This window comes from Phacochoerus africanus, chromosome 1 (assembly GCF_016906955.1).
Source record: "Phacochoerus africanus isolate WHEZ1 chromosome 1, ROS_Pafr_v1, whole genome shotgun sequence".
Lineage (NCBI taxonomy): Eukaryota > Metazoa > Chordata > Mammalia > Artiodactyla > Suidae > Phacochoerus > Phacochoerus africanus.
The window spans coordinates 224,971,949-224,985,136 of NC_062544.1; the positions used below are offsets into that span (position 1 = coordinate 224,971,949).

General features: G+C 39.9%; 1 protein-coding gene across 1 annotated transcript in view; it reads right to left on the reverse strand.

Annotated features, from left to right (window-relative positions):
* The window catches only part of GAP43 (growth associated protein 43), a 93,839-nt gene that overhangs the window by 36,091 nt on the left and 44,560 nt on the right, over positions 1 to 13,188 (reverse strand). The window contains exon 2 of the mRNA XM_047791794.1: positions 3,765 to 4,380. Coding sequence (XP_047647750.1) covers positions 3,765 to 4,380 — 616 coding nt within the window. The remainder of the gene's footprint in view (positions 1 to 3,764; positions 4,381 to 13,188) is intronic.

Here is a 13,188-nt window from a genome sequence, read left to right on the forward strand (position 1 = left end):
CTTCCCAACAATAATCAGAGTTATCACAACTGCTAAAATAAAGAGGAAATGCAGGAATTGAGATAAAATATAGCACCTTAAAAGAAAAGTACAGAACTGCAAGGCTGAGGTTAAGGTGAGGATTTAGGGGTCTACCAATGCAACCCCCATTCTGTGTCTGTGGGCAGAATATCCATTTGCTTTGCCCCTATTCTCAGAATGTAAAATTAGAAAGGAAAATATTACCAAATGCCATTGGATTGTTGTCAAGAAAACCCAATAAAAATGATCACTCTAGCAATATAAAAGTCCTCCATAAAAGCTTAATAATCAACAGTATTTAAGCAGCGTGCCACTGAGTAGCTGACAGGTGCCCATGTTTTATAGACAGTATTTATGGACTTTCAAAACCCAAATTTTACCTCTTTATGAGTTGTGTATAAATTTGGGAAGTGGTTGAAACCACATATCAAATCAAAACTGAAACCATGAAAAAGGTAAAGAAACCATGAAAATAAAATGTAGCCAAAATCAGCACACAGGAAATCTAGGGGATCCCAGAGTTACACTTCTTACTAGTATCAGTCAAGTGTCCTATGGCAGCTACCCAGTCAACATCTCTGATTTCTAGCCTCCTGGATGTTACCTTGGTAACATTACATCACTGAATATAGCCAGAGCAGAAATTTTGGAGTCCTTTACTGGGGAAAGTCAACAGATTATCACAGAGAAGAGACATAGGAGAGAATTCTTTCACTGAGTGCCCAATGACACTAACCAGCATGAGATATTAAAGACATTATCACAAAAGAGGCTTGCAAGTTTTCTCTTCCTGGCTGAAGAGGGGCAGTGTCTTAGAGATGCCATAAAACACTCCTCTTCCTACAAAGGAGCCATCATTGGAAATGCAGGGAAATTTTTTGATCATAGGCATATGGAGAGATGGGCAAGTAGGGTGGCAAAGAAGAGACAGGGAGACCGAGCTGGAGGATGTAAAAAAAAAAAAAAAAAAAAAAGCAGGGGCGGTGGAGGGGGGGACAATTCCAAAGGTCCTAATGCAAATGACATCCTTCTGTAATAAACCCATTAATAGCAAAGGAAGTAAAATAAACAAAATATTTTTAATTCAGAAAGAATTTCCGTTTGTATTAAAGTAGTGATCAGACTGGTCCAAAATTTTGGACCCTCTTACTGACAGCTATTTTTGTCTTAAATCTCTCTTTTGGCTTGTTCTGCTCCCAACCCCACTTCACTTTCTCAGATGGCTCTTTACACCCCTCCAGGCAGCCATAGATCCCTAAAGCAACCCAGGGTGGCCATCCATTCCCAAACAGTAGAGCTGGATTGGAAATACTGTGATTTTTAACCTGGATTAGAAAGAAATCCAATGGAAGATAGAGGAAAAGGTAGTACAGGACCCATGGGAATTTGGGCTTGATATGCTGTGATAGATCACCTTGTCACCTCTAGTTTCTGTGATTCCATGAGTTTCACTATCTCTGGGTAATTTGTGCTTGTCATATACAGCAGGTAAGGCTAATATATCAGTCCAGAAAGAAGCTACAAGCAGCATTTCAAGATCCAACCAAGATGACAATAACTACCCAAAGCTCGGAAACAATGTCAAATAAATTGCCCTTTGTGATTACCTTTAAGTTGAACTTCTTCTATACTTTTCAATTACCTTTCAATGTATATATTAAACTCAGATTAACTGAGACATTTTTCAAGCAGAAATTGTGCAATTTAGGACAGAGCACAATCTCTATTTGCTTTCACTGACCAGACACATCTTTAATCAAATAAGTGAATGGAGTTAGCAAGGCTGCAGGAACAACATACAGATGAGTAAACAAATTATTACCTATAAATTAAATCTGTCCACTTTTGATTCATTCATCTTCATTTATTGAGCATGTACTACATAAAATATTTTATTAATTCATTTGAATTATCATAACGAAAATAATAAAACGGAATTTCTTTTAAAATACACTATTTTTAGACTTTTCCTTGACTCAAGCAGTCCTCTTTTCCAAACCATGAAAGGAAAATATACCTAAAATCATATTGTCTTTCTGTCTCCAATTACAACTTCAGAAATCCCAGTTTAAAAAAAAATATGATCTGAGCAATGTCAAATATTTTTTATATTTAAAATCATGGTTAATTTCTAACATTTTTGAAAATTACATAATAAGCAGTCTGTCATATGAAAAGTGATTTCCAGCCCTTATAGCTAAGGCTGGAACTTAAACCTAAAGAAGAGTAGTTAACAAGGTTTGTTTTGCTGAGTGAACTAAAATCAAAGTCTTTCTTATCACAGGCCTTACCTTTTCCAGGGAAATATTCTCATCTTCTTAACCTTAAGGTCTGGCCCTTGGGGCAGGTATGTAGTTAGAATAAAGATTTAAAATAAGTCACTGGTAAAAAGAGGCATGTGTTTTATCTGAAGCTAGAGAATGCTAATAACTATAATAGTTAACATAATCTGGCTTTTTACAGAATTTGGGAGGTAAGATGTAAGAAGTAGACCTGAAAATATCTAGAATAATCTTCTATCATCCTGCAGATCTAATGTGGAGAAATTGATATCATGGGAAATGTCCAATAATTACTTTCTCGATTTAATGGTCAGATAGCAAGACACTTCCTAGAGTATTCTCATGGAGTAGGTCTTTCCCCAAGGGCACAGTGTGGTCCAGTCCAAGTTTGGGTCCTTGGGCACATCATGGGTTAAATCACTAAATTCTAAAGGTAAATCCAACCTTTTAAACAGGCACAGAAGCAACTTTATCTTTTAAGTCTGGGGCTGAAAGGTATGCATAGTTCATACTAAGCTAGAGAAAGACCTTGGAGACTATTGGCCTCCTTCACCACTATGTATGAGTTGGGGTGAGGGACAGGTCTAGTCCAGGAGTGAAGTTGTCAAATTTATCTTGCACTGGGAATGCTCTATTCCAATTCTACACAGGCTCTTTGGGCAATAACAGAGGAAAACACTCCAAGTTAGAACTCCAAACCAAATAGAATCCAGTACTTCTTTGTAATCATTGTCAACCCTCAATTATGTATGCATATGGTAGAAAGTAGTGTCTTCAATAATAAAATGATAATTTATGTTTGACTTCACAACATGTTCTATATTTGGGGTTTTTCTTTTGTTTTTGGCAACATCAACAGACTTATTTTCCTAATTAGTTTGACCCTGATTAATGTTACAATTAACATTCTCTGAGCATACATACACATACTCACACTACGCACCAATTGATGGTGGGGAGGATGCCCAGGAACATATTGTGGGATAGGGAAAGGTGGTCTGAGATTATGTTTTTGCCGTCGGCAATTCACAAACTAGATCATCTGAATCAATAGGGAGTTGGCTGCATTTATACCAGGCACTTCCTAGAGCCAAATAATCACATTAGCTAATTCCTAGCCATAACATATATGTAGCCTCAGTAATTACTTATTAAACTAAGTCTATCCAGCACACAGAATATTTTTTTAAACCAGGATTACCTCCTTTTACTCTTGATGCCAATCCAATTAAAGATAATTGCCAGATCTGTCTAGACCCTGCTGCTTGGAGATCTTTGGGAATGTAAGTGACCGGGTTATCTCTAGTCTGGCCACTTTGGGAAATTTAGCACAGCTTTCCTTGATTTCCTGAAAACTCCTAGACTTTTCCCCTTTCCCTTGATGGCGCAGGTGGCCTGCCCTTCCCAATAGGCCCCCTGACCCACCCACACTTGGGGTCCGACCCTGACTTCATCGCTCACCTATCTTCTCCTCGGCTTGGCTGCTCTCCGCAGTCTCCGTCGGAGGCTGGGCTGTCGCCTTGGCAGCAGCATCCTCTGCAGCAGGGGTGGTGGTGGCGGCGGCAGCAGCAGCGGTGACAGCAGCAGGCACGTCGGCTTGTTTAGGCTCCTCCTTGGCTGGCGCGTCTTCGGCCTTGGAGGACGGCGAGTTGTCAGTGGAAGCTTTAGTGGCACTTTCTGTCTCAGCAGAGCCTGGCTTCTCCTCGGAGGGGGCAGGAGCCTGGGGGGCTGCCTGGTCAGTGGCAGCGTCGGGGGCGCCCTCCCCCTTCTTCTCCTCGGAAGGAGTGTCGCCGGCTTTGCCGGCCTCCTCAGCCTTGGGGCCAGTGGCTGGGGCCGCTTCAGCGGGAGTGGCACCTTCGCCCTCCTTCTTCTCAGGGCCATCAGCGACGGGCGCTTCATCCTTCTCATTGGCCTCCGCCTCAGCGGCTGGGGCATCACCCTTCTTCTCTCCTTTGAGCTTTTTCCTCGTTATGTGTCCACGGAAGCTAGCCTGAATTTTGGTTGCGGCCTTATGAGCTTTATCTTCTGGTTTGATGCCATCTTGTTCAATCTTTTGGTCCTCATCATTTTTTTCAACCTTTAGGGAGAAAAGCAGGGGCGGGGGGGAGGGGAAGGGGATAGAGCAATGTTCATTTCCTTCAAATCACAGCATTCAACAAATACTGAAAGTCTTTTTTTCCTGTGCCAGGCACCATACTTGGAGTTAAGAAGTCAACAATACCCTGGAAATTCAAACCAAGCCTCCTTTCTTTCCCTGATGAAGAATTTAGGAGAAAACACATTATTTTATGGGAAAATTTATGTCCTTTTGGCTTTCCAGAATCACTGGCATTTTTTCTTTTTTTATGGCTTTCTTTGTCTAACTCAATCTCTCTCCATTGCCAAACTTAAATCAGCCTTTTTGTGGATGTATTTTGACAGTTCAAGTCACGCCTCCCCTAGATTTTCCTCAAAGACCTCTGAAAGATATTGGTTTTTCAGGGTTTCTGAGAAGGTCTCTGTGAAAAATTTTATGATTTAAAAAAATTGTATGGTTTCTAGATTTTAGGTTTGGTTAGGAAACCAATAAGTTTGGGCAAAGCATACATTAAAAGTTTAGAAACAAGTTCTATCAGAGCCTTGTACAAAATGCAAATGGGTTCCACGGTTTTGAGGGATTTGTTGAGAATGCCGGTCCCAAAAATGATGTCTACTTTCTTCTATGTGTGGTCCAACCTCAGTGATGAACATACCAGACCTTCAAAATTTGAATTCAGGAAATGATCATAATTCCTGAATTTTTAAAAAGAGTAGGAAACACTGCTTCTACTTTTGAAAGAGTGGTATACATTCACTAAATCACAATTTCTTATTCCCAGAGCAATTTCAGCTTAAAATTAGTTTTCTATTATCATCAATAGAGCCATCCTAGTACCAAAGGCAAGAGACTAGAATACAAAATTTTTACCATTTGATCATGTTACGGCATAACATAGGCTGCAAATAACTTTTTTTCCACATGGAAATTAAATCGGAGGGTAAGAATAGAAAGTATAGCCATGAGAAGAAATGTCTAGGCAAGTACTCAAAATTCTGGATAGCTCCTTTGTCCACCATGGTGCCCCAATATGGTTACTTATAGTCTCCATATAATCATTATATTAAGTTCGGGTATACAACATAGTGATTCAATATTTGTATACACTGCAAAATAATCACCACAATAAGTCTAGTTAACTTTTATGAACACTGTCTCAGACACTGGGGAAATACAGCAGTGAACAATGCAGCAAATTTCCTTCAAAAGACAATAATTAAAGAATGCTTATCATGAACTAAGACCTGTGCTTGGCCCCAATCTTGACCTTGGCCTGAACTTGACCTTTGCTCCAGTTTAGAATACAAATCACAGCAGGCAAACACAAGTTATGTTTTCCACCTGTCATACCAGCTCTGCCCCAGTGACCCAGATCCTGTTTATCATGACATTGCCCTGCCTGACATTCCTTGGAGAAGCATATGGGCCTGTATTCCTTAAGTCCATCCACATGCTAGTGGGTATACAAAGGTGGTTTTGAAAATAAGCTGCATGTGAGAGTCAAAGAAGGACTGACAAATTTCCAGTAAAATTCAAGGCAAGTTTTTTTCTTTCTTAGTTAACTATTCATGTGCCCATACAAAGAATGAAGGAGTGCATTAAAAGCACTTGGGAGGGGCCTGTCTTGCTCCCTCCTCCCAGTGCCAGGCTGCCACACTGCTCAGTGCTCTGATGCACTCCCACCTTCCCTCTCTCCCGCTGCTCCTGATGACTCCTACTGGACGCACACAGCACAGTCTGGGGCACGGGATCAGCTGTCCCTGCCAGGAGCTCTCTGCTCAGAGATGGAAGCATAACCCTGTTAAATGAACAGTTGTGAATGAAGCATGCAGTCAGGATGTTATTAATTTATTTCACGCAGAAAGCATCATGTCAACATCCAGACTCATCTATTCAGTAACAATATTGAACAATGCTAGGCACCGTAGACACACTAGTGAGCAGACACGAAATTTAACTATCCACATGGGATTCTTTTTAAAATATACTTAAAAAACCTCCATCAACTTCATAATATTTAACAATCAATATTTTCCAGGAATTCAAAGGAGACACCTGACCTTGTACCCATCTTAAAAAGTAAGGCCAATAGTCTAAATATGTGAGATATATTTTATATATTATATATAGATGGAGGAAGTCCAGAAAAAGAGCACCCTGGTATTTAAGGGCTAAAGAGTCAGTTCAGCATCTCATTAAAATAGATTTATTTTTTTAAACTCAGCCTTGCCACAAATAAGCCTTGAGCTTAAAAATTCTTTCATTTTTATGTGAAGTTGTTGCTATCTGTGAATTAACTAATGTAGACATGCCAATTCAGTCCCTTATTTGTAGGAAGAGGGTCATTATGAATTGCTGTACTTTTTCAGGCATCTTCATCACTATCACCTAGAATTTTACTGGCCAGTTTGTTTGAGAGCTCTGTAATTTATAAAGTCTTAAAGGAAACTGAGGTATGGGAAATTTTTACTTTTCAACAAAAGCTAAAATCTTGGATGAATATTGGTTCGAAGAAGATGAAGGGTATCATTATACTAATCTGTTGGGGTCTAGTCAAATTTTTAAACCAATTAGGTAAAAGAGCAATGCTTTTCATCAATATTTAAGAATCAATATTTAATAAAGCCGCATGTAGAAAGTAATTATTTAATATCCAAGATTGTTGCTCTGGTTAAATTTCCTTTCCCTTTTGGGAAGAGGGAGCGGAGAGCTTTGGATTCAGTCTAAGATGCCCCAACAGTTGCATTTATTATGTTACAAAAGAGCTGTAGGCAAGAATCTATATATGCCTAAATTTCAGGACTAAAATAACATCATCCATTCAATTGGGACGTTTCAATTCATTTAACTTTTTCCAATTATCGTTGGAACACTTCATCCTTCCAAGTACAGAAAAAGTCGGCCCTATATCTACTTCTTATAGCTCTAAATACAATGATGATAATACTTCAAATTTTCTCTTAAACAGGATTGAATTTTAAATGCTTTAAGACATTGGTGTGCACCACTTTTTCTAAGAACCATCTTTAGTAAACCTAGGTATTTTCAATTTAACTAAGCAAAAGATATTTCTGAGAAGCTAAATTGAAGGGCCATAGTACCTTAACCAAAGTTTTCTCTAACACGCTGTAGTTTTCATGCCTATCAGAATCTTCGGCAGCCCATAAAAGAACCAGAAGAAAAGTGTGGATGGATATGTATGAATCTAACAAATATCTACTTGTGGTTCACTCTCTTTTTATTAATAATTTATTGAGGTGAAATTCATATAAGAAAATTTCACTCTATTTTTCAGCTTAGTTGGATTTGAGCCTAGTTCACAGCATATATTTTAGGGGAATGTCCAAGTGTTAAAGGAGATCACAGTGGCATTTCTGTGCTTGCTTTGAACCTAGTCAAAGATCAGAAATCCAGAGAACTGCCCCTTATGGAGGAGTAAAGAGGGTGGGCCAACATTCTCCAGTTCTGTAGAGGAAGTATCTTCAGGATTCTAAGCAGTTCCAGAGAGGAAGTTGTCATTTAAAAGATGAACAGGCACAGCTGGGATACAAAGTCCCTAAACACTGAATCTGTCTTGAAAATCTCACTAAGGGGGTGAGGCGATGGGGATGAGGATGAGGATGAGATGAAATGAAACTCTTGTTCATTTGCCAACAATGATCATCATTTTTTAAAACTGATTTTCAGCCTAGCAAAGAGGTCTTTTTTAGTTCCTGAGCAGGTGGGAGCACAGACATACAATAACTGAATAATTCTCCAGGGGACTGTGAAACATCAAGGATGACCTGAAAATCCTGACATGGTGTGGGGGGAATTCTCTTTTCCCCTTCAGATGAATCACAGTGCTGCAGCTCCAGAGTCATAATAAGTGGGAAAGAAATGCTCATTGATTGATTGACTATATAGAAAACCAAATATCCCACATTGGAAACTGGAATAGTGATGTGAATGTTTCAGATAATAGCTGGTGATCAAGATATGGGTCTTTGGCTCACTTTCATATATTACTTATTTAACATGTACAGCCCAGATACTACTTAAAGAATAGAAGTGGCATATTCAACACAGTATAAAGCTTTACTGGTGGAGAACTCAGTTCCCATTCAAAGAGTTATCTTTTATTTTATTTTGTGTATGCATAACTCTATTTGTCCCACAAAGACAGATGGAGATGAGGCTAAGAGCATATTGTAATTAGCACCTTCTAACAGAAATTAGTCAGCATATAAAGACTTTTTCTATTTTGTTCACAGCTGAATCTCCAGTTTCTAGAATGGTGTCAGGCATACAATAGATGCTAAATTAATATTTGTTGGGTAAATCCAAAATTTGAACCTCTCAATTAGTGCCATTTCAGAAAGATGATGATAGGCAAATTAATATGGGATTCCATTTTGACAGCTTTTAAAATCATTCGTTTCCCAGTGATGGTCTCAAAGAGCAGCTGGCTAAGTTAAGTATATGTTTTCCCAACACCTAACTGAAAAGCTGACTTCATGAAGTGAGGCTGAACAAAGAAGTCAATTATAGAAATGAAAGAGCAGGGGTCAGACAAGGAGAGAAGTCGCAGAACGAAAGAAATTATATTGATAATTTTAAAAGCATATAGAAATGGAAATAAATCTAAGATAAAACAACTGACATATTCATTTCCCTATGGATTGGCTGGAATCATACCGATCAAATTTTTTTTCAAATACATCTCTCTGCTTCTTCATAAGTAAAAGAGGAGAGAATATTCATCGGGATTGTTGGAGACTCTCTCCATCCTTCTATTTAGACTTCATCCGTAAAATGAGCCCTTTGGCCCGAGGTTGTAGGCTGGAGAGGACTAGTTCCTTAGCTATTCAAAGAAGGAAGCCCCCCTTCCTTAAAGAGAGGCTGGAAAGAGGCCAGGGTTGAGACGAGGCATATAAACTGGTCTCTTTATAGGGTCCCTGCTGGATAGAATAATATGACTATACTCTTTCAGAAAAGCTGTAGGTGGAGCTCCTGTCATGGCTCAGTGGCTAACGAATCTGACTAGCATCCATGAGGACACAGGTTCAATTCCTGGCCTTTCTCAGTGGGTTAAGGATCCGGCATTGTCATGAGCTCTGATGTAGGTTGCAGACTCAGCTCGGATTCTGCATTGCTGTGGCTGTGGCATGGGCCAGCAGCTACAGCTCTGATTGGACCCCTAGCCTGGGAACCTCCATATGCCATGAGTAAGGCCCTAAAAAGAAGAGAAAGAAAGAAAGAAAAGCTGTAGGTATGGCAAATGAAGGTATAGTCACCTAACAAAATCAAATGTCAAAGTCACTGATGCCCAAGCACCAAGAATTAACTCTGGGAGGAAGGGGCTTTACCCTTGAGCTGTGGAAGCAGACCCTCTGTTGCTGATTGCAGTTTACTGCCTCTACTAGTGTTCACTACCTCTATAGGAAGTGTTCACTACCTCTACTAGTGTTCACTACCTCTGCAGGAAGTGTTTACTATATCTACAAGAAGTGTTCACCACCTCTACTGGTGTTCACCATGTCTACTAGTGCTCATTACCTCTACTAGTATTCACTACTTCTACAAGTGTTCACTACTTTAACTAGTGTTCTCTTCCTCTATAAGAAGTGTCCACTACCTCTATTAGTGCTCACTACTTACAGTAGTGTTCACTACCTCTACTAGTGTTCACTTCCTCAACGAGACGTGCCCGCTACCTTTTAAGTGGCAAGCTGGAAGGAGGGAGAAGTGGACAAAGTGAGGAGACATTAAACATGCTTGGAGAGGTCTCTATGCCTAAAATGGCCACTGAGCTGGGAACAAAAGAGAGGGACTCCCCCTCAGGCCACCAAAGAGACTGGAATCACACAGCAGACCATGAGCGAGATCATGAGGCTTCTCTTGCTAACAACCAGAAGCAGCCTATACATCTGGGGAAAGACAGAAAAGCCACCTAACTGGCAGACAACACTTGTAACACCATCACAGGTGAATCGTACCCAGTTGAGCATTCCAGAGAGCAAACCACACCCCAAGCTGCTGGAGAAGGTGCCCAGAGCCAACCAGCAGGAAGAGAAGCTCCAGAGCCCAGGAAAACTAGCCAAAATCTGCCTTCCTTTCAGGTAAGACACCACGGAATGTCTATACTTGGATGTTCATGAATATAAAACATGATGAGATAAATAATTGATTAAATGACTATGTTCTTCCTGCTATACTTAACAGTGGTTATTGCTTTCTTTTTCTTTTTTTTTCATTTTTAAAAATTTTATTGAAGTATAGTTGATTTATGGTGTTTTCCAACAAAGCGATTCTGCTTTACAACAAAGTGATTCAGTTATACATATGCACATATCCATTCTTTTTCAGGTTCTTTTCCCATATAGGTTATCACAGAATATTGAGTAGAGTTCCCTACTATATAATAGGTCCCCACTGACCATCCATTCCATATAAAAGAGTGTGCATATGCCAACTCCAACTGTTGATTTATTTTTCTTAATTAAACCTCTTTCACAAATGACATCCTAAGTCTGTAGTACTTTATAAATTTTGTTCAGTGAACACTCCAATATGTGCCCTTCCCCAAACATGGTCACTGTGGGTCTATTTACTTTGTTTTTCCTTCTTTGTGTTTATAGTCACTTGACCTATTTTATTTAATTATGAACTGAACTTTCCCTTGGACAATAAACTCTCTGGAAGCAGGGCCTTAGTTTTGTATAATCCTCAAAGTCTTGGTAGCTAAAACAATGCTGGCACATGGTTGATGCTCCAAAAATATATATTTATATTTGTTAAATGACTGTGTGCCACACTCTGTTAGTAACCAGAGAGCATGTAACTGGGCAGCACCCAGCTAGCTAGCTGGGTGATTGCTTCTTTCTGGGAAACTAATGCTTGGGGCCATCGTCATACTCTCCAGCAGTCATATCCCTCTCTTCTCTCACAGTTTCAATGAGTATTCTGCATATACAGTTAGTATTTCAATTCAGTGTTCATCATAATCATGTGAGGAACACGTCACTGTGCCTGTTTCGTCATCAAGGTGAATTAGGAAACAGAAAGGGGGCCAGTGTTACTCGGCTCTAAATGGCAGAGCCTTCCCTCAATTCCACTCTTTGTGGAATGCTTTTGAAAATAAATTGTAGGAAGCCAATATTCCCTGGTGGGTAAGAGAAAGAGCTGAAGAGTTAGATGTGTATAGATTCAAATCTCAGCTCTGCCACTTAATTACCAGCTCTTGACCTTGGGCAAGTTAACTTCAGTTTCTTTATCTGTAAGGTGGGGGAATAACAGGCCTATTTCACTGGGCCGTGGTGAGGACTGTGTGAGTTAATGTGTATAAAGTATTTGACATGGTCCCTGATCAAAAAGGGAGAGCTAATTTTCTCATCATAATCATTGTCATCATCACAATAATCTCACAGTAATTTATGCATTATCATCAAACTAAGTCAAGACATACTAATGAGATAAATACCAAAGGAGGTTTGGCCAGGAGACCTTATTCATCTCCATGACTGCTGGTATCCTGACTCAGGGAGAGGAGCGTCCAGTTTCTTAACTCTCTAGGACCATCTATTCTCAGACAGATAAGCAAAAAACTGTTGAAAATGTGCCAAAATACTCAATCTAGTTCTTTCTTATCCTTGGGAAGGGGGCAGATCTGTTTACATTGTCAAGGATAAATGGATAAATCATAATACCACTTCTCGACTGCCTACCACACACCAATCCTCTAATGTTATCCATGTCTAAACCTCCATGTGGTCTACCACCTTGGTGCTGGAAATTCACTAAAGCTAGAAATCTGTCTATTCTCAAAATATATACCTTTGACCTGACATCCCTCCATCCCATAAACATGTCATAAAGCTACTATTTCATATCTCTGTCTCACCATCTAGTTATTTCCCTTCCACATTCAGAAAAACAACTCCTCTGCATGTCCTGAAACCTCCTCTACTTGCTGATCTTCAGTAAAAGCTGTGGATGCAGGAGTTCCCATCATGGCGCAGTGGTTAACGAATCCGACTAGGAACCATGAGGTTGCGGGTTCGGTCCCTGCCCTTGCTCAGTGGGTTAACGATCCGGCGTTGCCGTGAGCTGTGGTGTAGGTTGCAGACGTGGCTCGGATCCTGCGTTGCTGTGGCTCTGGCGTAGGCCGGTGGCTACAGCTCCGATTGGACCCCTAGCCTGGGAACCTCCATATGCCGCGGAAGCGGCCCAAAGAAATAGCAAAAAGACAAAAAAAAAAAAAAAAAAAGCTGTGGTTGCAGCTGACTGACAGGTTGGGGGGGGGGGATTATTTTAGGAGCATGTAGTCCTGAGGAGGGAGCGATGTTGAGATTTGGGATTTCCAATTCTATCCAGTGCACCCTTATTGGATAGTAGTGAAGCTCCTCCGGGTGTCATTATAACTAACATGCAGTGAAAGTACATAATACGTGTCATCAGAATGCATGTCATTATTAAGCCTAGTTGATGGGAGACAGAAAAGAAGTTGAGTTGCCATTTACTTTTAAAAAATGACAGTAACTTGAATTTTTATATTACAGGTTATGAAGTACTTGCAATCTCATGAAATTGTTCCTTAAGGAATTATGATGAAGGAAGCCGAGCAAGTATGCTATCTCCTTTATAAAACGAAGAAACTGAAATACGGATTGGAGGAAAACTCCACAAATGGTTGAATAGGTCTAAAACCTAGGCATTTAATCTCCTCATGTTTTAAAGAAACTAACGGAGAATTCAATCTAAGAATTCAACACTAAGAACTCAGAAGAAAAAAAGAAAGAGAGCAAGAGTCACAGAAAAAGCAACAAT